Source organism: Lygodium microphyllum, chromosome 13, assembly GCF_053477565.2.
Source record: "Lygodium microphyllum isolate KBCC chromosome 13, Lygodium_microphyllum_v1.1.10, whole genome shotgun sequence".
Classification (NCBI taxonomy): domain Eukaryota; kingdom Viridiplantae; phylum Streptophyta; class Polypodiopsida; order Schizaeales; family Lygodiaceae; genus Lygodium; species Lygodium microphyllum.
This window is the reverse complement of record NC_141147.1, coordinates 26,992,033-27,018,563: the sequence shown is the minus strand read 5'-3', so window position 1 is coordinate 27,018,563 and position 26,531 is coordinate 26,992,033. Positions and strand designations below refer to the sequence as shown.

General features: G+C 44.1%; 1 protein-coding gene across 1 annotated transcript; it reads left to right on the top strand.

Moving 5' to 3' along the window:
- Positions 1-19,114: 19,114 nt before the first annotated feature.
- On the top strand, positions 19,115-19,756 carry LOC148026447 (uncharacterized). Its single transcript, XM_087690308.1, has one exon. It carries the CDS (start codon positions 19,238-19,240, stop codon positions 19,754-19,756), a length of 519 nt encoding a protein of 172 aa, XP_087546434.1. The 5' UTR covers positions 19,115-19,237.
- The last annotated feature ends 6,775 nt before the right edge of the window (positions 19,757-26,531 follow it).

Here is a 26,531-nt window from a genome sequence, read left to right as displayed (position 1 = left end):
TGTTCTAGCATGATAGACTGGGTTATTTTCCAAGTGTATACTACTCATGTTGTCACAATAAATGACAACTGGCCCATCTGTAGATTGATGCATTTCATAAAGTAGCTTATGCAACCAAGCTACCTCACATGCAGCCATTGCTGCACCCCTGTACTCAGCCTCTGTGCTGGACAAGGCAACTGTAGGCTGTTTCTTGCTGCTCCAAGTGACTGCAGCACTCCCAAAAGAGAACACATATCCACTGGTAGATCGTCTATCAGAAATACTACCAGCCCAATCAGCATCAGTGTATCCATGCAACTGTATCTGAACCCCAGTCTCATAAAATAGTCCATACTGCAATGTGGACTTCACATACCTGAGTATGCGTCTAGCCGCATCCAAATGTGGTTTCCTTGGAGCCTGCATAAACTGACTTACCAATCCAACAACATAGCTCAAATCTGGCCTGGTAATAGTCATATAAATCAAACTTCCTACTATGCGTCTATACATAGTAGGGTCTTCTAGAAGCTCACCTGCATCTGTGCTCAGCTTCACATTCTGCTCCAAAGGAACTGAAATAGGCTTACAGCCTGTCATCTCATATTTGGATAGCATGTCCAATCCACACTGCCTCTGCAAGAGCTGTATCCCACTTGGTGATCTAATCACCTCAATGCCCAAGAAATAACGCAACTCTCCCAAATCCTTCATCTCAAACTTCTGCTTCAATAGCATTTTCACATGAAGGATATCTTCATCACTGTCACCTGTCATAATCAAATCATCAACATAAATGACAAGTAGCATAATACCTTTCTCTGTTTTTCTCACATAAAGTGAGAAATCTGCCTTGGAAATCTGAAAGACAATAGTGACAAGATACTGTCCTATCTTGTCAGACCATGCTCTAGGTGCTTGCTTCAAGCCATACAAAGCTTTCTTCAACGTGCAAACAAACTCAGGATGAACAGCATGCACATAACCTGGTGGCTGCTCCATATAGACCTCTTCTTGCAAATCACCATGCAAGAAGGCATTCTTTACATCCATCTGATGTAAAGACCATCCCTTTGATGCAGCCATAGCAATGACTGCTCTTACGGTTTCCATCCTTGCAACCGGACTGAATGTTTCTTCATAGTCAATGCCATATGTTTGTGCATACCCCTTGACTACTAATCTTGCCTTGTATCTGTTCACAGAACCATCTGCATTGTGCTTCACCTTATAAACCCACTTACAACCAATTGCATTCTTGCCTTTAGCCAAAGGTACCAATTCCCATGTAGCATTTGCTTCCAAGGCATCCATTTCTTCATCCATGGCTTTCTCCCATTTTTCTTTTCCCATGGCTTGCTCAAAAGAAGTGGGTTCTGGTTCCTGTATCACCTTGGCCATATATGCATAGTGAATGGTTGTAAATCCATCATATTTCAGCCTATCCACAGGATACCTAACTCTGGTAGACCTGCGCAAAGTGGGTTCACTCCCAGGTGCTCTCAAAACATCCCTGGTCTTCCTTACTCCAGGTGTAACAATAGAAGGAATACCCAACTCATCATCAATGCTCTGTTCTGAGCCACTGGATTCACCATCCACATAAAAGTGACCTGCATTCACATCAAACATGGGCTGATCAACCTTCTCTTTTCCTTTTCGTGATACCTGCATACCACTATCTGCATTACTTTGAGAAGATTCTCCTGATCTCAATCTGCCTGTCCATGGCGAAGAATGTGAACCACTGCTAGAGGACGCTCCAGGTCCACTAATATTTTGTGACTGCTGCTGTGAATTCTATGCAGCATTACCATTTTGTGCATCTACATCATCAATCACATTTACTGGTTTATACCAGCTACTCATCTCATCAAAAACAACATCTTTGCTCACTGTAAACTTACGAGTAGAAGGGTTATAGCATCTATACCCTTTTTGCTGCAGAGAGTAACCAATAAAGATGCACTTCTCAGCTTTTGGATCCAACTTGGATCTCAACTCATCTGGCACATGTACATAGGCAATGCAACCAAAAATTTTCAAATGAGAAATATCTGGTTTCCTACCAGTATACCTCTCCTCTGGAGTCATTCCATGTATTACTGCAGTGGGAGTCCTGTTCATTATGTAGACTGATGTAGCAACTGCTTCAGCCCAATAAAAATCTGGCAGGTCTTTTTCATTGAGCATGGCACGAGACACCTCTCCAATATGTCTGTTTTTTCTTTCTGCAATTCCATTTTGCTGTGGGGTATGACTGCATGAATATTGCTGCTTTATGCCATGCTCCTGCAAGAACCTTGCAAACTCATTTGAGAGGTACTCTCCCCCTCCATCTGACCTTAGGCATTTTATTTGCAGGCCTGTTTCTTTTTCAACCATAGCTTTAAGAGTTTTGAAATGCCCAAAAACTTCACTTTTCTTTTTCATAAAATACACCCAAATTTTTCTGCTATAGTCATCAATAAAAGTAACAAAATAATGACAACCTCCAAGAGATGCAGCTTTAGTAGTCCACACATCAGAGTGGATTAATTCCAATGGCTTCTTACTCTCTTGAACATGTCTAGGAAATGGTTTCCTTGCCTGTTTTCCAAACTGACAGGCTTCACATACCTTATGCATTTCTGCAACCTTGAATCTAGGCAATCCTGCAACAATATTTTGGGCCTGCATTGATTTAAGTCGCTGTACATTAACATGACCAATGCGTTTATGCCAGATATCAATATCTGCAACTACACCGGTCCCATGTGCAAACATTGCTGCACTCAATTCAGGCATGTTTACATCCAACGTAAACATTTTGCCCTTCTTCTTTCCTTTTGCTATCAAGCGACCTTTATTTTTCATATCCTCAACAAAGCATCCATGAGGATTAAATCTGACCTGCAAGCCCTGTTCAACCATTTGACCAACAGAAACTAGATTCTTGGTGATATTCGGGACATGAAATACATCGGACAGGTATTTCTTTTTCCCATCCTGCATAGACAAAGGAATTTTTCCAATCTGCACAATAGGATGTGCAGTATCATCACCAGTCTCCACAAATCCTGGTTTTTCCATTTTCCTTGCATCCTCCATCCATTCTGCATGACCTGTCATGTGGTTTGATGCACCTGAGTCAACATACCACACATCGTTGCTTTCTTCTGCACTTGTCACAGAATTGTTCATGTGATGCACCATGAACAAATGCTCATTTCTGTCATCACCCTGTCTACTAGAAGATGCATAATTTCCTTGTTGCAGCTTTCCATTCATGATGTCATTCTGCTTTTTATAGCATTCTTTAGCCATATGACCCATTTTACCACAATAGTAGCATTCAACATTACTGTTTGTATTTTGGCCTCTTTGCCATCCACCACGACCTCTTTGGCTCCCCCTGCCTCTAGAGTTACCACGTCCTCCTCCATAGGACTGGTTTTCTTGAGTTTACTGCATATTCTGATTTCTACCACGGCCTCCAAATCGGCCTCCTCTACCTCTGCCTCTACCTCTTCCAGCATTTGAGTAGAAGACAGTTTCTTTTAAAGTTCCTCCTGAAGAAGATGCACCACCATTTCTCTGCTCCTCAGAAATTAGAAGAGCAATCAACTCCTCAAAATCAGGAAATCTTTCACGAACTAAAATGGATGTCCGAGACTGTGCATAATCCTTTCCTAGACCATTCAAGGTCACAGAAACTAAATCATCATCTTCCACTGGCGACCCAATGGAAGCAAGTGCATCTGTAATCTTCTTCACCTTTATGTGGTAGTCATTGATGCTCATATTTTCTCTTTGCACATTGTGCAACTCTTGCTTGAGCTGCATTTTCCTGGCTTGTGTATTTGTGCTATACATCTTTGACAGAGTATCCCATGCCTCCTTTGGCGTACTTGCATCCTGAATATGCACAATCATAGAGTCTGAAATGCCGATAGACAGCCAGTACATAACTTTCCTGGCTCTCTCATGCCATGCTTTAAATGCCTGCATTTGCTGTTGATTGGGAACATCAGGAAGAACTGGTTCTTCTTCATTTCCTGCAACAAATTCCCAATATCCTTTTCCCATAAGGAAATTCGTCATTCTAAACTTCCATGCTTGGAAGTTGTTTTTGTCAAGCTTTTCAGTGACAATCTGTGAGAGAGAATCAGACGCCATTACAGAACACTGCAAAAAATTATATCACTGCAAACAGCACAGCTTCAGCCTTACAAAGGCAAATCTGCAAAACTGACGAAAGTGGTATTTGACCACACAGTCACTTCCTAGTGACGATTTTGCATCAACAGGCAACAGGGATGATTCTGTAACTCCCAATGTCTCTGCGCACAAGCATACGATGCAATTTCTACAGAAACTTTTCACCGACCTGTAGAACAGTGGCTGCACAGCATAAAACTGGGCCTTTTCCTAAGTGCGTGCAGAAAACTTCTGCCTCCAAAACAGGCCCCGAAATGGCCTCAAATCAAAAAAACAGGGTCGCCAAGGGCCAAAGCCCTTTCCCGCAGCATATACTGCCCTCTTGCTTCACCGCGAAGGGCGTCTCAACCTGAGACAATGCACTCCTGCAATTTTCGGTTGTGCTACCTGTAGAGATCTGCTCCCAAAACAGAAAATGAAAGCAACACTGCTCCTCTTACCAGACCACCGCGAGCTTGGCTTGCTTTCTTGAGCTCCTTACCACGAACAAGGCTCTGATACCATGTCAAGATTGTGGGAGAGAAGGAAGGAGTCTCACTTGTAGCTTTCTTGCTTGCACAATGGGGGAATACACACAAGGGTGGAGGCTGAAAACAGTTTTCCTCTTCTTAGTTGTGTAAGCCAAAAGAACTCTCATACAAAGAAATAGAAGAACCCTATATATGGGTCTCAAACCAAACTCAACTAACTAAGGTGGCATACTAACTGAGCCACGAACTAGAGTAGATAAGGATAGCTGTCATCTAGCTATTATTCATGGGCGGTGTACCAACCGCATCTACAACTGACAAGTCGGTGACATAAATGCACAACGGTCACCCTGGCATATCACGAGTGGAGCTCCATATCTCAACAAGATGGATGGGTGATTCAAGAATTTATTACATAGCTGTCCACCGACTTGTGTACCTTTGAACCAACTTGAAGAGAATCAAGTGGATGGAGGACTTAAAGATCGTGAAGCTGTTCATTTTTGTTGAAGCTCATGCAAACGCAACCCTACATGTCGGCGGTCAAAAGGTCAAGAAAAACACGTATGTGTATGAGGAAGTGACTCAAATGCCAACAGAATCAAGGTGTTGGGACGTTATCAAAAGAATGGGTATCAAAGGAAGGGATACCCTAATCTTCCTATGACCTATCGATTCCTGAAAATACATGACCCCAATCCATACTATTACTCAGTTCGCGTAGCTCAATGTAACACAATCTTATTCTCCCCGAATTAATGTATCAGCTTGCTCTACCCTCCCAAATAATTGTATCCAGAAAACGCTATGCCCATATGAATGAAATAGACTTTTAATCAATGATTGTCTTGACTGCGAGTATTGATAAAGATGTTAAGTGATTTGGTCACTTGGCTAAAAGTTGAACCGGGTATGTAATGTAATGTGAGAAACGCTTAGCAAGATTTTAACGAAAAAAATATTTTTATGCCCAGGCACAACCTCAAGTGCAGATTCCTAGTTTGACCCCTACACCAAGTACGACCTAATTCAGGAGAAGAAGTTTCTTCTCAAGAAAATCAAGCCACCAGAATTTGATGGCAAGGGAAGGACCATCCAAACTGATGTCGATATCTGGATCGAATCCATGGAGGATTATTTCGAAGTAGCAGATACTGCACCTGTTAACCAAGCGATGCTCGCCAAACTGAAGCTTACCGACGAAGCAAGGCTTTGGTGGAAACAATGGTGCAGGGACCAAGGGATCTCGGAAGGGTCCGTTACTTGGGAGAAGCTTAAAAGAGCTGTGCGAGGGAGATATCTACCACCTACCTACCGCATGCAGAAGATGAACAAGTTCTATGAACTGAAGTAGCTTGGTCTATCCCTTGATGCATACTATTCAAAGTTCATCTCTCTTTTGAAGTATGTGCCACAAATGGATATGACACACAACAGGTGTCAAAGTTTTGTGCTGGATTAAACCCACCTGTAAACACCTGCCTCGAATCAATGTGCCCCACAGACCTTCAGGACGCACTCATTCCAGCTGCACCTATAATACAGGAGGTGCAGACTAAGCCAAGAAATAACAGGACTTGGTCTTACAAGGATCAGAACAAGGGAGTGTATAGGTCTCAAACTAAGAGAGCGCAGGGCCAAAATCAGGCACAAAGGAAGAAAGCTAGGGCGAACGCTACTAACAACTTCATTCCTATCCAAGGTAATGTCCGCAATCTCTGTTGCTTCCATTGCAACGAGACCGGTTACTTTAAAAGGCAGTGTCCCAAACTTAACGGAGGACAACGTCAAGGACCATCTCAAGGAACCGTTCATGGCCAAGGAGCCGCCGTCAGGGCCAGAGGAAGAACCGCCAGTGTTGCCAACATGGAGATGTGCGATGATGAAGACCCGACCATGGAAGCAGACTTTGAGAGGGCAACAGTCTATGCCGCTCTTCACAAGAAAGGCTCGAATCACCAATTCTCGGTGATTCAAACCCCATCGGATTATCAAGGTAAAAGCTTCAAAACCTTGATTGATTGTGGCAGTACACATTCCTTTATTTCACCAATTTGTACAAGAAGATTAGCAATAGCCACAAAAGATGCACCGACCTTAGTTATGGAATTAGCAAATGGTCATGAGGTCACTTGTACTAGGCAAACTGCTAAGGTGAAATTCCTACTAGGTGAAAAGTTGACTTCGGTCAGATTCAAGGTTATGAACCTAGCTATCCATGAGTGTTTGCTCAGAATGGATTGGCTTAAACCTAATGATGTCCACATTTACTGTGGAAAGGGCCAAGTTTCCTTTCGAAATTCTAAAGGGGAATTGGTCACAACTCAAGGAGAGGCTAGGAAGCCAAAAATTCAACTGGCCAAAGCATCTCGGATAATAAAAGGAGTTAGAAAGGGGCTACTTGTCTATTTGATTAAGCTAAATAAGCTAGATCAAAATTAGGAGTCTAGCGAAGAACCTTCATGGCTAAAGAAATATGCAGACGTATTTCCTGAAGAGCTGACGGAACTTCCTCCTCAAAGGAAAGTCGATCACGAAATCAAGCTAGCGCCAGGAGCTGCACCAATTGCAAAGAGACCATATAGAATGTCCATTCCTGAAGCGATTGAGCTGAAGGAGCAACTCAATCAATTGTTAGACCAAGGCTACATTCATCCCAGCAGTTCACCATGGGGAGCTCTAGTGCTGTTCCAGAAGAAGAAAGATGGAACGCTTCGGCTATATATTGATTACAGAGGGTTGAATCAATCAACCATTAAGAAAAAATACCCCATCCCAAGAATAGATGAGCTTCTTGACCGTCTTCAAGGTGCGAAGATCTTCTCCAAGATCGACCTCAGGTCTAGATATTATCAGATAAGGATCAAGGAAGAAGATGTCCCAAATACAGCATTCAACACAAGATATGGGCATTTTGAGTTCCTAGTCATGTCATTTGAGCTGACAAATGCACCTGCTACCTTCAACGGGCTAATGCATGATATCTTTAGGCCCTATCTTGATGACTTCGTACTCGTCTTCTTTGACGATATCCTAGTCTACTCTAAGTAGGAAGAAGATCATGAACCCCAACTTTGCATCGTCCTTGAGACAATGAGGGCACACAAGCTTTATGCCAAGAAGAAGAAGTGTGCATTTTTCAAGCGACAGATTGAATATCTAGGGTTCATTGTATCAGCGGAAGGAATTTCAGTAGATTTGGCTAAGGTCAAAGACGTTCTCGAGTGGCCAACGCCAAAAACTGTCAAATAAATATGCAGTTATCTTGGATTAACAGGATGGTACAGGATCTTTATAAAAAACTATGCTTTGATTGCAGCGCCGCTCATCGGTCTACTGAAGAAGCAAGCATCAATCGTATGGTCACCTGTTAAACAGTCTAGCTTTGACAAACTAAAGCAAAGCTTGGTATCAACACCTATCCTGAAACTTCCAGATCTTAGTAAGGAGTTTGAAGTGATAACTGATGCTAGCACACTTTCCTTAGGATGTGTGCTTATGCAAGAAGGTCATCCTATAGCATACTCTTCAAGGAAACTAAAGAGCCATGAAAGGAACTATGCTACCCACGATCTGGAGCTGTTGGCTATCATCCATGCTCTCAAGCTTTGGAGACACTACTTGCTGGGTAACAAGTTCACCTTGGTGACGGACCACAAGAGTCTCAAGTGGATTTTTACCTAGAATGAGCTCAATATGAGGCAGCATTGATGGATTGAAGTACTGGAGGAATATGATTTTGAAATCAAATACCGTCCTGGAAAGGATAATGTAGTTGCCTATGCACTCAGTCTCGCAAGGCATTTTTGAATTCTCTGATTTTACAAGATCCATCAACAGCAAGATCTCTAGCCACAAAGGTATCCATGCCAAACAACCCAATTCTTGAGCTAGCTAGAGAAGAGGCATGTCATGATCCAACTTACCATAAATTGCTAAGGGAGATCCCTATCAAAGATCAAGACCCGAAGCTACAAGCAAAGTATCAAGAATTCTCTATCAATAGTAGACTTGTCTACTATAGAACGAGATTATGTATACCAGCAAGCCAGTCACTCAAACAGAAGATACTTTGGGAAGCCCACAACTCCCCTTTTTCAGGACATCCTGGCTATGCCAAGACCCTCAATGCAATCAGAAAGAGATATTATTGGGAGAGGCTCAAAGGTGACGTTCTCAAATATGTCACGGAATGTTTGTCTTGTCAACGCATTAAGGCCGAACATGTCAAAATGCCAGGGAAGTTGCAACTGCTTGACATTCCCCAAATGAAATGGGAATTCATTAGGATGGATTTTGTTGTTGGCGTGCCCCAAGTTTAGAGAGGATACAACTCCATTATGGTTGTGGTGGATATGCTCATCAAGGTTACACTTCTTATTCTTGTTAAGAAAAACTATAAAGCCTTAGACATTGTAAGGTTATTCATCAAGGAAATATTCAAACTGCATGGGTTACCCAGAAGAATCATTAGTGATCGTGATTCTCTCTTCACATCACACTTCTGGAGAGCCATCTTCGAGGCCATTGGGACTCAACTCTGTTTCAGTACAGCTTACCATCCCCAAACCGATGGTCAAACGAAGTGAGTCAACCAAGTCATTGAGGATATGCTAAGGGTACATTTTTTCCGTGAACCCAAAAAGTGGATTCAATATTTGCCACTGGTTGAGTTTGCCTACAATGCTTCTTACCACCAACAAAGCATTCAGATGACCCCTTTTCAAGCATTGTATGGGCACGACTGTCGTAGTTCTTTGAGCTTTTCGGATCCAACCTTGAGGGTTGAAGCATCAAAGCAGATGCTGGAAGACATGGATGACCAAATCAAGTCAGTAAGATAGGACATCCAAGCCGCCAAGGATAGACAAAAGGCTTAGCAGACTTGAAACGGCAAGATAGAGCCTTCGCTGAAGGTGACATGGTCTTCATTCGCGTGCATCCAAAGAAGAGTTGCCTATCCTTGGGAGAATGTAAAAAGCTAAGTCCAAGGTATTGTGGACCTTACAAGATTGTCAAGTGCCTAGGGCCTAATGCTTACAAACTTCAACTCCTTGAGAACCTAAAAGTTCATAATGTATTCCATATCAGTCTACCGAAAAAGTATGTACCTAACCCTAGACACATGCTTGATGATCAACAAGTTGTAATGCCTAGCCAAGGAGTCCTTGAGCTACGGCCTGACAGTATCTTAGATGTTAGGGAGAGGCATTTGAGATCCAGGACCTTGAGAGAATACCTCGTCCAGTGGAAAGATTATCCTGAAGAGGATGCCACTTGGATGGATGAAAGTACTCTCAACCAACAATACCTCCAGCTCTTCTCGAGACGAGGACATCTCGATTCCTCTAAGGGGGGGAGAATGTAATATTTCCACAATAAATATTAATGACCCCGCACACCACGAGCAAAAAGCGGCTTAAATTAATCTCCCGCATCGATAAATGTTGGTGGAAAAGTGCTTGCCCCGCGCACGCGTCAATAAACTCCAGCCTCGTTGCGCAAAAGAGGCCGAGGCTAAAAACCAGTAGGCCGCACGGGAACACCCCTTCAAAGGGGAAAAAGGGGATAATGGTTAAAATTGAGGAAAAATTGGAAGCATGCAATTAGCCATGTGTATGGCTATCCCTCCCCCTTCCTCCTATAAGAATCCCCCTTAGGCTTGAGGGGGGAGAAGAGAGAGGGACGTGATGTTGCCGCCTAAGGAGGACACCATGAAGAGCTGCCATGCCACGTTGCTACCGCACCAGGCCGTTGTTGCCATGCCACCTCCACCATCTTCATCGTCATCATCATAATCATTACCCTCCTCATCATCACCTCCATCCCCATCTTCTTCTCTCTCCACGTCATCTCTGATGTTCAGATGCTTGGAAGCTTCCTTGGAAGCTTCCATAAAAGTTCCCAAAGCCCCTATTCACCCGTGCCTTCCCAGGTGCCTTCAAAACCGTGATTGTAAGGCCATGTCCTGCGCAAAGGAGAAGATATCGCACAGAAAGGGATTCGTAACGCGTAAAGGACCCAAGAGGAAGTTGTTGAACCGGGATTTGACTCGTCAATGGCTCCCAAGAAAATGGCGAGAGGCACACATGCGGGAGCCTCCAACCCAAGTTCATGCATGGACAACGCTACAAGTCCTCATGCCCAGGTTCCACTTGTATTCTTGCATAAGAGGGGATGTGTTAAGCATGATGGTTTTTAGGAAAATTTTAATGCATTTATTCATTCGTTTCACAAAGTTTAGTGCATGCCGATTAATCAAAATTGCTCGCACTCCCGTCAATAAGGGTAGTTGCAATCTTCTTGAATGATAATGCATAAATTAGAAGAGGATATCGTGCTAAGAAGGATAGAGCTTATGTCGCATGTTGCACTTATGATTTAAATTCATGGGTGTGATTCGCATAGAGGATAATGTTAGACGCCATTAAATGTTGTCCAAAGAATCGCAATGCATGGAAAAGAAACTATAAACTTTGCATGTTGCATGCGAGGATGCTTGCATTTTAAGTCGGGTTAAGTGCTAAAGGAGGGATAACTCATGGTATTCATTCATGCATGGAGTCTTTCCATCAAAGATTGTATTTAGGAAAGAATGTATTTTTATATTAAAGCTTGAATTCAATGCATTAAACGAAGGGTTTATAGGCATAGTTCTTGATATAAATCAACGTAGGGTTTATACGAATTAGCCCTAAATTGTCAATCATTATAGCTTAGGCAAGGAAAAGAAATGGTCATTGTACATTTTATAGTTGCATAAAAGGAAAAAGTCTATGAATCGCATATTTGCATAGAATGTTATATCTTGCAATTATTTACATCTTTTAGGAAAAATATTAGCATCTCTAAGGAAAGATCACTTCTTGTTGCAAGACAATTAGATCGATTTAGGTAAATCTCTTGTAATGGCATATCCCACATGGGATTCATAGAAGCATAAATAGTTAGTACAATGAACACCTCAAAGAGCTAGGTAGGGTTTAGTTACGTTTAAAAAATTCTGCCTAGTATCGCACTTGGGATGCCAAGTCAAGACTTTCAATCCCAAAGGTCCTACCCACATTCACGAAATGTTAGGGCTAGTTAAACGCCCATGCAAGAACGATCTAGGGTCCTCACCCTAAGGATCAATTGGCCTAATGCTAGACTTCTGCAAGAAAGTTAGGAACCCTAAGGGACAAGACGTTCTCGACCTAGCAAGGTTAGGGTTGGGTCGGGTCAAGAGGACCTGCAAACCCTACATCTTGACCAAAGTATTCTTGACCAAGGAAATACCGCGTGATGGTAGAAATAATCCCACAAGTTAGGTGTGACAGTTGTCTCATACAACAAGTTGCAACGTCGCATGATTTTGTGTTAAATCACAAAATAATATTTCCACTGTTGGCAAGTTCTACATACAAGTCTAATTTGCACACATTGGTGAAGAATGGTACCTATGGAGCTTCTATAAAGCATTGTACTTAACTATCACTTTCACAATGAGTAATGCAATATTGTGATGTTTTCCTCTTTCAATTAGTGTCATTCTCATTGTCATTCCAATACACAAGATTGTCTTTATGAGTCCAAGCTTCCATGTTGGAACCTAATTCACTTGTTTAACAATTGTCTACTCTTCAGTCTATGTCAACATGAATCTCGCCTTCATCTTCCATCCACCATAGCTTGTGCCATGCTCTAAATTTGACATTTTAATAGGAGGAGCCTTCTACTACTATATCTAGCTAGACAGCTTGTAGCAGTAGTTGATATCCCTATGGCCCAAGTCCTTGATGCTCCACAAAATGTACAAACCCCACATATAGCCTTGGTCTATCAGAGATACATGATAACCTGCACAATTTGAGCCCTCTATGGATTATATTATGGTGACAAATGATGCTGATAAGCCTCTTACTTATGATAAGTCTATGCACAAAGATGATAGTCACTCTTGAACACAATATTAGTGAGTTTGGGAATCTCCCAAATCCCATTTTTTGAATACTAAAAAGGTGGCACCCAGATAACATGCCTATAAGTTTCTTGAAACCATATGATGTGACCTATCATTGGAAAGTGCTTGAAAAATGGAATGTATTGAGCTATAGAGTGCTTGATTTGGAGTTATAGTGTTCAAGTTATGACAAATCCAAATATTTGACCATGTGTTCCAAACTTATGGGAAATTTCCATATTCCCCCATATGGTGTTCTTGGGAGAGGATCGTGCAATAAGAGTATGACTCATTATAGAAAAATCATATGTGAGATTTATCAGATGGATATCAAGATGAGATTTCTTCATGGGGGCTGTTGAGATTACATGGAGCAATCTAAGGGATTTATAGAACATGGCAAGAACACCTAGTGTGTAGATTGAGAATGAGCCTTTTATGGCCTTAAGCAGGCACCTAGGGAATGGTACCACAAGTTTTATTCTTTTATGCATTCCTAGGTATATTCCCACAGTGATATGGATTTATGTTTATATAGAAGAAGGCTCATGATGGCAGCGTTATGATTTTGATCCTCTATGTGGATGATATTTGATTGCTGGGAGTGCTAATGATGAGTTGGATGCCTTGAAAGGTCAGCTCAAAAAGATATTTGAGATGAAGGACATGGGACATGCCTCACATATTCTTGGGATGCACATTACACGCGATCACTCTAAGGGAATCCTCTACTTGTCACAAAAGGAGTACATCCAGAAGATACTTGAGCGGTCTCATTTGCAAGATATTTAGCCTATCGACTATCCTTTACCTTCTCATGTGAAGGTTAGTTAGGCCAATTGTCCATAGACTGATGAGTAGAAGGTCAAGATGGCCAAGATCCCCTATGCATTTGCAGCGGGCAGTTTGATGTATGCCATGATAGTCACTCATCTTGATATAGTATTTGCAGTGGGAGTTGTGGCACTCTATATGGCTACATCTAGTAGAAGGGATTGGGATATCATGAAGGGTATCATGAGGTACCTAAAGGGCACAATAGCTATGTGTATATGTATGGTGGTTAGGATACAGGAATTGTGGGGTACATTGACTCTGATTATGTAAGACATGCAAATAGTAGGAAGTCCACATTTGGCTATGTTTTCACTTTTGCAAAAGGTGCTATCTCTTGGATGTCCAAGGTGCAGAAATCATGTCCCTATCTATTATAGAGGCAAAGTATGTTGCAACACCACTGAGGCTTACAAAGAGGTAAATTATGTTGCAGCCACACTACGACTTGCGAGGAGACTCTTTGGCTAGGCCATTTTGTGGCAAATCTTTGTATTAGTGCTGTGGTCCCTACACTGTATTCGAATTCTATGAGTGTTATTCAGTTGTCCAAGAATTTGATCCACCATGCAAAGACAAAACACATTGAGGTGTATTATCACTTCATCAAATAGGTTGTTGCGGATAGGTTGGTTGACCTTCTCAAGATCTCAATTTATTAAAACCCTCTAGATTTGCTCACTAAAAGTCTCTCAATAGAGCATTTTGCCTTCCTTAGGATGTTGATGGGTATTGGATGAGATAACATATTTTCTCATCCTATTGTATTTATGTACATTTATACTTTGTACCCTTTTCTGTTTTTCTCTCCTCTCTAGGGGAACTTTTGCCTTCAAGTGGGAGGTTGTTGGGGGTAAAGGCACCTATGTCTAGCCACCCGTGCATTAGTTATGTTCATAGTATCGACATATTCGCACACCTGTATACTATAGGTAGCTGGCACTCATCACTATCACTTCATTTTTTATTCTTTCAGCAACATTTGAATAAAGGGAAGTCCGATCACATATTGTGACTGTTGGATTCCCACATTCTCTCTCTCTCTCTCTCTCTCTCTCTCTCTCTCTCTCTCTCTCTCTCTCTCTCTCTCTCTCTCTCTCTCTCTCTCTCTCTCTCTCTCTCTCTCTCTCTCTCTCTCTCTCTCTCTGTATGAGGGATGTGAGCTCCATGAGCCCTTACCTCACCAGCGGTGTCGCGTCGTGGTGGAGTGCAGGTTGATTATTGCGCCATCCCATGCCCGCTACCCTTGTGCCTTGCACATTCGCGCCTTGCAATATACTCGGGCCCTCAAGAAGGGCCCTACATTTTTAGACCCTCACAGCTTGTTGTTTCCTTGTGCCATGTTACCATGATACCGTGTCGCGTTACCTAGCCCCGTTACGTGTTACCTTCCGCTGCACATCACGCGTTACGCATTATGCTTCGGCGTTCCGTGTCGGGGTGTGATACGCGTCCTCTACGTTGTGGAGACGCTGATTAGAGGGTCATCCCTCATGAGGCGGGCTTCACGGGGTGGGTCTTGCCTACCCCATGACGGCTCCACGGGAGTGTCGTCACACTTGGTATGAGAGCAAACTCCTCGGCAGGTGCGCAATGACCCCCGAGTGAGCGAGCCTGGTAGAAGTAAAATGTCCCTTGTGCAAAAATCAAAGGCTGCCATGAGAAAAGAAGAAATCAAGCGGAGGTATGCCGAAAAAAGGCGCCTCCTAGTAGATTACCTGCAAATGGAGTCTCTAGAAGCTAAGCTATGTCAAACCAAGGTGGATAAGCTGAATGGCAAAACTGAGCCCCTTGGAACGGTGCTGTCGGAGCTGGACCGGCGCATCGAATAGGTCTACAGTGACCTGGACTTATGCCAAAAAGAAGTGGAAGTGCTGAACACAAGTATTATGCAATATTGTGAGTACCTTGCAGAAGTGGGTGATGGGGATACCTTGTATCTTGAAAGCACCTTGAAGAAGGGGATTGCTAGTGACTTTGGTGCAGATGCTGCGGTGGGTGGCTTGCCAACGCCAAAGCCTCAGAAGGAAATGATGCCAAGTCCAACCCCACGAAGGGTGGCCCTGTCGACTCCAGCTACCTATACGAGAGCAAGAGCAATACCGAGTCGCCAGGAGACCAGTTCAAGCTCAAGCGACGAATGTTCCAGTGAGCATAGTGATGACTCTGCGGAGTCCAGTGACAATGAAGATGACTCTGCGGAGTCGGATGATTATGAGGATGACTCTTCGGAGTCTTATCAGGATGGAGACGACTCTGAGGAGTCGAGTGGGAGTGAAGAGGACTCTGAGGAGTCAAGTAGCGATGCTGAAAGCGACTCTACGGAGTCAGATGATGAACAAGAAGATGAAGAGCAGAATGCAGATGATGAAGAAGAAGATAAGGAGAATGAAGATGCGGTACACAGGAATTCGGTCTGGACCGTAACACAAAGGACCGCTATGGCTAAAGTCAGGCTGCTATGGGATGAGTCCCTGAAGGGAAAGAGAGGCCAGACGGAGCCGGGTACGAGCTCGCGGGTTGGTGACTCTCAGTATGGCACGGAGTCGGATTCGAACTCGCGTGGCCAATTTATTGGCAAGCTGACAGGGGCTATAGTCGGGTCAGGTGGTGACGAGTCAGAAATCGAAGATCTGGAAAAATATGCAGATAGTCCAGTGGACCCAGAGTGGTGCTGGAGCGAAGGATATGAAGAAGAAGAAGAGAGGGCCATATGTTATGAAGAGTCAGGCCAATGTTACCTACAAGAGGGAACCTGTGAAGACTCCTTGTGCCGGGAGGATAAACGAATAGACATCTATCAGGGTGATCCCTGGGAAGACTCCTGGTACCGGGAGGATAAACGAATGGACATCTATCAGGGTGAACCTTGGGAAGACTCCTAGTGCCGGGAGGATAAACGAACGGCGGATGCTCATGATGACATCTTTGCAGTCTCCTTGAGCCAGGAGCCTAAACGAATGGCCACACATCAGATAGACCCAGAAGGGGCCTACGGGCCAGATACAGAGAGGCAATATGAAAAACTCGGGATGGCATGGAAGAGTATAAAAGAAACCGTGGCCAACACTCATCCATTGAGCTTATCAGGAGCTAGGGTGTCTAGCTATATCGTGGATGGAGTGCTCATCGAAGATTATGAGGACGAACAGGTGACCTCCGGGTCAGATTCAGAGATAGAAGAGCGGGATGAAGAACTCGTGAAGGCACGGACGAGTATAAAGAAACCCGAGGCCATACACCCTACAATGTGCATACCAGAGGCCGTTGGGCCTAAGTTTATGTTTGATGGAGTGTTGATAGAAGGCGGTGCTGAAACCAATGAGACCTACGGGTCAGATCCAGAATCGGAAGACTCCTAGAGCCAGGAGGATAAACGAATGGCCACATTCCAAGATGATACCTATGAAGACTCCTTGTGCCGGGAGGATAAACGAATGGATGAGCAGCAGGATGATACCTGCGAAGACTCCTCACGCTAGGAGGATAAACTAATGGCCATGTTCAACGATGATCCTTGCGAAGACTCCTTATTCCAGGAGGATAAAAGGAACAAGGTTGTTACTCAGACGGTCAAAGACTCCTTGCCGCGGGAGAATAAAGGAACGGGCTTGTACAATGCATATGATGGTTATCTAGCAGGCTCCTTATGCCGGGAGGATAAACGAAAGGCCACACATCCAGTGCCCTCAGTGCACCAGAAAAGAAGGAAGATCCGAAGGATGAAGAACTCCTTTCGCCAGGAGTATAAACGAAAGGCTTTGGTTCAAGCTGCCAGAAAAGCAATGGAAAACTCGCGTAGCCATGAGTATAAAAGAACGGCCAACCCCCTTTCCATTCGCGCTTTACGCGTAAGGAGATGTACCACCTTCGCAAGACGACGGTTTCCTCATCAACCTCGAGCATACAACGCCCCACCATCTTCACAAGGAGGTGCGGCTTCCAAGTGCACCTCGCGTAAGCTGAGGTATGCGGTCACTCTTGGGTGGTCAAATGCTACCTCAAGCAAATGGAGAAATGCGTCCACTCCAGCGTGGGAAAATGCTTTCTCCCACTTGACGCGTGGAGTGACAAATCAGGCCAATCAGGGCCACAATCAGCAGGACGCCAACTCTTGGGTCCTTGCTTTCATGGCATGGCATGCTCCTAGTTGAGCACCCAGTCGTGCCTCTAGTCCACTGGCATGGTCTGCGCACTCATACTGCCAGGACCCAACCGGGTTACCTCCACTCTGTGTTTGTAAGTTAGTCAGCAGGTGGATGGATTGAAGTGCTCATCAATAAAAATATTTCTTCCTAGTCTATGTCCCAAGGGCCGCTCCACACTTGTAATCGAGTCTGTGGGTGGTTAACCTTATGTCGAGTCCGAAAGACCATGTTCCGCACTTGTATCGAGTCAGTGGGCATGGCACCTAGCGGGTAGACCCTGACCGGCTTGATAGCGAGTTGGTAAAGACCCCCGAACTTTTGGTTAAGTCTAAGAGTCTAGCGGGATAGACACTGACCACCTTGATAAGGAGGTGTGTTAAGACCCCCGAATTTTGAGTACCTTTATTATTATCAACCCCTTCAACATCATCTGAGTTTTTAACAACTCGATGAGGACATCGAGTTTTCTCGAGGGGGTATGTATGAGGGATGTGAGCTCCATGAGCCCTTACCTCACCAGCGGTGTCACGTCGTGGTGGAGTGCAGGTTGATTATTGCGCCATCCCGTGCCCGCTACCCTTGTGCCTTGCGCATTCGCGCCTTGCAATATACTCGGGCCCTCAAGAAGGGCCCTACGTTTTTAGACCCTCACAGCTTGTTGTTTCCTTGTGCCATGTTACCATGATACCGTGTCGCGTTACCTAGCCCCGTTACGTGTTACCTTCCGCTGCACATCACGCGACACCGCTGGTGAGGTAAGGGCTCATGGAGCTCACATTCTGACCCCTCTCGATCTGCTGCATTACTCTTTTCCTTCCTCGTCACGCTTTCATCTTCATTGTGCCTTCTCTCGACATGGACGAGACGAAAGGTCTTCAGCACCGGCCTTTCCAGACCTCCGGCATTCCTCCTTCTTTCTACGGCCTGTCTGAGCGAATGAGATGGCCCCGATAGTCGCAGCACGAAGATCCAAAAGTTTGAACGGGAAAGTTTAGAAAAGAAGCAGTCCGTTCATTTCATAGGCATTGGAGGATCTGGCATTTCTGCTCTCACTTTTCATGCTCTAAAACAGCCTGCCCAGCCTGGGGTCACATACATTCAGATTCGTAGTGTGCAGGGGTTACACATTGTCAAGCTTAGAGGCATTGCAGAAGGAAGGCTCTTGGAATGTGCAAGCTGGGACAGCATTTGTGGATGTGCAGTTTCAGGAGGAGGTGAAAAGTGGGAAACTTTCTTCATTGAAGGTGGTCTCTCTGACATTCAACAGGTCTATCGAGGGGGCTTTTTCCCCGTGAGGCGACATGTCGTTCGAGCTCCATAACGTGGAGCTTCTAATCATCCAGGCTATCAAGGAGGCAAAGAAAGATTTCAAGAAAGATGCGGATAATGCCTTGAACCAAGAAACCCGTCGGCTCCATGAGAGGATCCGGCGACTGGAGGAGATGGTGAAGACACTCACGGAAGAGAAGAGGGATCTCAAAACCGACCTGGACAAGCTACAAACGGAAGTGTCACATCTACGGGAGGCAAGAGAGGACGCGGATTTCAAAGCGGACCTCCGAGAGGCTATCACAAAGGAATGCCGAGAGGACCTCTAGGTATGCATTAAAACCGAAGTTGAGGCTTCGAGAGAGGGATGGGAGGAAAAAATCAAAGCAAACATGAAGGAAGAATTAGAAGGGAATAAGGAGGGGTGGATTGAGGTAGTGAAGAAGAACATTAAGAAGGAGGTCCAGGAAGAAAATAAAAAGGAGGAGGTAGTCCGGGTTCAGGAGACCTTAGAGGAGGAGAGGCTCAGGAACGCGCGTAGATTGAACGTGCGTATTACCGGGCTCCCCGAAGGGGCCTCTCCGGAGGAGGACGCACGCGGGCTATGCACCCGACTAGGGTACATGAGCATGCCCTTTACTCAGGCATGGCATGCAGGACGAGATACTACCAGGGTCAGAGCTCTGATATTACATATGAGCACACCGGAGGACAGAGCCGCTTTCTTTCGGAAGCGGATTTCGCTCCGAGGGATGACTGGGGCTCCCATCTTCATGGATGAGGACCTGACTCAGATGCAGATTGCACACAGACGAGCATGCATGCCACAGATACTCCAAGCACGTAGAGAAGACCGTAAGGCCTTCTATCGAGATGGCCGGATTTTTATAGATGGACGCCCCACCAAATAGGGGGGCGTGGCCTATGAGACGGGGCAGAGGACTGTACAGGAGACCCCGATACATGTGGCAGTTTGGAACTGCAACGGCTCCCTATGGTCACAACCGGACAGACTTGAGGAGATTTTACCCGACCATGATGTTATATGCCTCACAAAGACACATGAGAGCCCAGAGAGAGGGCTTCCACGCATTACAGGATTTGAGTGGGTATCTGCATACCGGGCTACTACTAGGTAGAGCACATCTAGGGGCTCAGGAGGGGTGGCAGTTCTATTCCATCAGGGGATACAGAGACATATCCAGTTAGTGAGACGAGATGAGGAGGCCAGTTACATATGGATTAGAGTGCAGATATCATATGAGAGATGGATCTATATGGTAGTATGCTACTTTTCACCACGAGGGTCCAGATATGCTACTACACAGGGTGATATTCAGGCCAGAGATTCCCCCTCCCCTTATTCATAGCTCTCAGAGGACATTATTCTATATTCTAGTTTGGGTGAGGTCTTCCTTATGGGGGACTTCAACGGGCGCACATAGAGCCGACAGTGTGAGAGTTTTGATATGGAGCAGCCAGAGATCATGAGAGCATTAGGCCCTAAGGAGTTGGGGATCAGTAGGGAGTCAGCAGATACTGGGCCAGACGCCACAGGGTATGGAGGGCATTTACTTGAGCTTGGTAGTAGACATCATCTCGTTATTTATAACGGGATGGCACGATGGCCATATTTAGGAGGTCTTACATGCTTCCCACATGGGGGGGGCAAGAGTACTGTAGATTATCTGCTCGGACCGATCGATGGGATGCATACTATCGAGTCCTTCGGCCTTGGGAGACTTCCACTCGGTGCCGATCACACCTTTCTCAGTTTCTCACTCCTCACCTCATTACCATCACCACCTGCAGATATCATACCCCACATGCATACTACCATACACTTCACTCATGAGCTCTCACATGTTTACTCACAGCATCTGGAGGAGCACATCACGTCACTTGATCCATACGCACCCCTTGATACACTGACCACTGATATCACACGCATTCTGCATGATTCTGCTACACTCAGTTTTCCACATCACACATACACGCACCCCCTCGGACCGGTACCATGCCACAGAATAGGTGGTATGATGATGAGTGTAGAGATCTACGTCGATAGCTACGCGATTTGGAGGCCAGAGGAGAGATCACACACAGACAAGCGCAGAGACGCATGCACCGCTTGACCCGCCGTAAAAAGCAGGAATGGGAGGAGGAGAGATATTGGGATATATACCACCTTCTTATGAGCAGAGATTGTGCAAAGGCATGGAGGCAGATCAGAGAACCACGCTCACCCACACCGATACATGACCCTACAGTATGGCACGGATACACACAGAGTTTATATCATGTACCCGCACAGCCACTGATACCCACACCATGTACACCGAGACCGGGTATTTCATCCTTTTTCACCACTAGTATGGTGAAACATGCTATCTCACGGTTATAGCATGGCCACGCTCGAGACCAGTTTGATCTTCAGGCAGAGCATATTATATATGGCAGAGACACATTGGCTCCACTCATTGCTCACCTCTTCAACCGTGCATTGTCTGAGGGGTTCCCTGACTCGTGGACAGAGCACACCATTGTACCTATCCACAAGTCAGGGGATCCTATGGATCCTAACACATATAGGACCATCATGATTGGGCCAGTTTTGTCCAAACTTTATGGCACGATGATGGAGGAGGAGCTCAGCATGCTGGCAGAGAGAGAGTGCATGCGCACACCCGGACAGGCAGGGTTCAGACGGGCATTTTCTACCATAGACCACATCTTCACTCTCCGTTGTCTGATCGACCAGACACGAGTGAAGAAACAGAGATTGTACTGTTGCTTTGTGGATTTCTGCAAAGCCTTTGACACGGTTCTGAGAGAGAGGCTTTTCAGACGCCTACTTGATCTGGGGGTGGATGATGACATGATGTGGGGTATTTATGCACTATATGAGCGGGTTACTGGCAGAGTCAGATGTCCGGGAGGTATGTCAAATCCCCTTGTGAGCACCATTGGTGTGAAGCAAGGATGCCCACTCTCACCGACTCTATTTGGGCTATACATTGATGAGATAGCAGAGTTTATTCAACAGCGAGCCGGTGGAGGTATAGATCTTAGTGGAGCCACAGTTCATATCTTACTATATGCAGATGACATTGTGTTGGTCTCAGACTCAGCTCAGGGATTACAGCAGCATTTATTAGCATTGGATGATTTTTGCATACAAAGAGGCATGACAGTGAACCTTGGTAAAACCAAGGTTCTTATATTCCATACATCAGCTCAGATACGCAGACAGAGTATTTTCATGGTAGCAGGAGGGAGTATTGAGGTCACTGGATCATATGTATATTTGGGAGTCACCTTTACAGCAGCTTCAGGGACTTTCTCGATGACACAGGCAACTCGTGACCGCCTCACTAGAGGATACTCAGCATTGGCTCTTATGGAGCGACAGTGTCATCAGGCACATTTCTAGGAGCCCCGCACCAAGGGGTGGCTCTTTGATACTCTAGTCACTCCAGCACTGATGTATGGAGCAGCTATATGGGGGCCAGGCCTTGCCGATTATGTATGGACATTGATTTAACCCATGGTTCCCATACAGTCTCACTCTTTACACCAAATTTCATTCAAAGCATATATTTTCAACTTACAAATATGAAACAATAATGTAAAATTGTGATTTACCAAAGTATAGCATTGAAAAATTACATCATAATCCAAAACATATTCAGATTATGTATTGTTTGAATCATTTAGAAAAGTAACAATTATCTCATGATGCATACAATTCAAAATAGAGAATCTAGTTATTAATATGTAATCTAATATGTACAATAATTCAAAAAATTCAAGATAATAATCAAAGAAATATCTTGGTAAAGAAAGTATCTATTACAAATGAGTCTTACTCATTACTATGGGAGAGTTTATCCGCATTAGATTTTAAGGGCTAAGTGCTATTATTAGTAGAATCTTGAGAGAAGTCCTCAACAAGCTTGCCAAGGGACTCTTCACTTGACTCTTACTCATCATTTTCTTAAGTATTTTTCATTTCATATTGAGTAGTCGTGATCTCTTTTACGAATTGAGAAGTAGCTTATCATGCCTCATATCTTTCTCTGCAAGTACCAATAACTTGATATTTGAGCTCTTTGACAAGCTCTTTGGATGACTCCATCTTGTTTGGAATGCCTTGTACTACTCATTTGTCATGATTTATCATTGTACTACACAAGACTACTTGATTTTTCATTCTAGCCCTCATTTTCATCCTTTTACTAAGCCAATGGCTTGCATTGAAAGACTTGTCTATCCAACTGACTTTTCTCTTTAGAGTATTAGGTATATATACTTGTTGGGGATATTTAGGTAATTGCTTATTATTTGGCATGGTTTTCTTAACCTTCATTAAACATTTTAGTAGGATTCTTGCAATCACTATAGGAAAAAAGTAACATTGATGGATAATAGATACATTTTTTGAACTAATAAAAAAGATTGGTGGCTATGTGTATAAGCATGTTTAAAAGCAACTATATAGATATGCACTCTATATGCATCATATCTGCAAATGACATGTAAATAGATGTATCTATTGATACACAATTTTTGGCTATAAAAAAGGACCAAGGATTTGTTCACTATAGAATTGTAGCTCAATTTTGAACATCAATCATGCGATCTACATTGTAGATCCATTTTGAAGTGCAATCATGCAACATGCAACTCTATGGTTCTTTTACCCTTATAGATATTTATAGAGGCCATGAGAAAAATGTAACAATAAATTTAATATTTGCATTATCGTATAATAAAAGTAATTTAATCCTAAATATTTTTGCCAATCCAACATCGTGGCAATGTTCTAAAGAGCATATGAATCATGCTTTTGGTGATACCACAGGTCTGAGGAACATTTATGCAATGAAAAGGCTTTATGCAATTCACAAATTGCAATTGTGTTGCTTCAATGAGTAGTTTATGATATTTATCAAGACTGATAGTATTGCACGGGAGACATATGGAATTATCTACTATGCTAAACATGTTGGGATGTTGAATTGGATTGGGTTGATGCATGAGAGGCTTATGGATAAAATCAAGATTTCTAAGTCCAAGAAGGTGTTGAAGGAAGTGAACCTTGAATTGGAAGCATGAAGTGGAAGCAAGAGCTATGGTGGAATAAGTAAGAGTAAGAGAGAGAGAGAGAGAAAGAAAGAAAGAAAGAAAGTTATATTAACGTCTTCTAAAGACCAAAACTGGCCTATGAGACAAACTGTGATACAACTGATGAGGTCCAGCTATCCAAAATAAAAGTGCTGAATGAAAAGCTAAAAATTGGAAACTGAAAATACGGTGCTGTGAGTGTGATAAGTGTCGTGTATGTGTATGTGCGTATGTAGCTCTGGTACTCCAGATAATGGCTACAAAAGGGGAACAAATGTCGGCTGTGATAGGGGAACAACTGTCGGCTGTGATAAAGTGGTGCGATGTGTATATGTAACAGATGCACGGAGATATACTATCCTGGGATGTAGTAGCAGTCGTCGAAGTCGCTAACAGCAGGTGATCCCTCCTGGATGCAGGATGTGGTACATCGGCGGTGGAGAAAGAGCAAATTGGAGATCTGAGATCCAATGTGTCGAGTGTCGTCGGATCTCAGTCTGCTGTCGATGTAGATCAAGAATCCTCTGGATCTCCTGTCGGTGTGGCTATGGGGTCCGAAACCCACGGATCCTCGTGTGGCGTCGGGTACGCTGGTCCTCAGCCTGCTGTAGTGTGAGCTCGGAGGTCTGGCTGGAGGCTGGTACAGTAGCTCTCACTCTGTCTGTCTGAAAGAACTGTGTAATAGTCGTCTGGGTGGGCCCCTCTCTGACTGGGACCCGCTGTGTGCTCTGCTCTCTGATGTGCCATGCCTCTCCCAGAAAACGGCCAAATGATCTCTGATCCATATCATTCATACATCCCTGAAGTGAGCTGCTCAATGTGTATCTAGATCTCAACTCTGAGTATGCTGGGCATCTGAGAACAAAATGCTCCTCACTCTCCACCTCTGATCTGCAAAGGGGGCATATTCTCTCCTCCCGTGGGATGCCACTGGCTCTGCCACTCTCAATCATAAGCTGATGTGATGATACCCTGAGCTGTCCAATAAGAACTCTCAATCGATGTGGCATATAGATCTGCATATATCTCGGAATCTCTATGAATCCCTGCTCCGATATACTCAAGAACTGTGTATAATAATGTGCCATCTTCGATGGCAGTGGCTGTGCAGGGCTGACCCATGTCCTCTGTATATAAATATGCCATTTCTCCTGTCTGATGACTCTGTTCCTCTTAGAGAGAGAGAGGGTGTAAGTGGGAGCCTGAGTATCATATAGAAGAGGTGGGAGTCTATCAATGTCCAGCCCATGTCTGTCAAACCAAGATCTAGTCTGTGCATACCGTGATGTGGTATCCCCCGCTCGAGCCATCTCCTGAGATGACATATATGCTCTATATGCAATGCGATCTCTGTCCATATCCTGAAATCTGTGTAGGAAGCAGACTGTCTGAAATAATGCCTCGACTAGCATGGGCGGTGTGGCAAGCTCTGCTCGCACAATGTCATGTGGGACTGAGGCCTTGCTGCGAATCAATCTAGATATCATGATCACCTGAGGCACTAACCATGATATAAAAGTATGTGAGAGATCTAGGGCATCCATGTATTATCAAGAACTAACTTTTCACCTTTCTTTTGGATTCCATGGCTTCCATTCTCTCTTTCTCTCTCTTGCTCTCTCTCTTCTTTGTAGTCTTGTTCATTCTCTCTCTGACTCAATAGACATTGGAGTAGCTTAGCACTCTTATAGCCCAATTTTCTAGTCTTCGGCATGTAAGAGAAGGGAAAATAAGTCCAAGCACGAAATATGAGAGCCTCCAACAAAAAATACGAGAGCCTCTAGCATGAAACATGAGAGCCTCTACCATTGGATCCCATATATGGCCCACAAGGTATCCTTAGAGTCAAGTGTATCCCACATAGCACTATGAGGTTGGTGATCCCTCCCACATTAATGAGGATCCTCTTTTGAGTTCTCCGATCATCCATGCAGCCAACCCTCTAGTGAGATCTTTGCACACCATTGGTAGGAGCTCTCCTACTCTCCCTAGGAGCCCCAATGGCACTTATGTGGCTCATGGACAGCATGGTATTAGTGGCTAACAAGGAAATAATGGATAGCATGATATTCATGGCTAGTATGGTTATAATAGGTAGCATAGGGTAAATGCACAACATGATATGCATGGATATCATGGTATATATGGGCAACATGGTATGTATGGGCAACAAGGCCCCAATGACCTTCATGATAAGATCATTCTTACCAAGTACAATAGGCAATCACCATCTCCATCGGATTGGAAGAATAGACTTTCAAATTGGAGTTAGTTTTCAACATCTATTCACACATTGATGATGATTAGAAAATTATCTTTGCTTCATTAGGGAAAATATGGACTCCAAAAGTGCACCTTTAAAGTTAAAATTTAAATCAATGTAGGAGGGTGTCTTTTGCATTTTTATATTGCAAAACCATGACTCTTTTGAAAAACCCAAAGTTGTGGATCAAAAGTAGTAAAGCTAAGTGGACAAAATGTGCACACCATCCCCTCTCCTATTGGTCCACCTCAAATCTTGCATGATTAAAACTGTGATTAGCCCTTAAGCTAAATGGT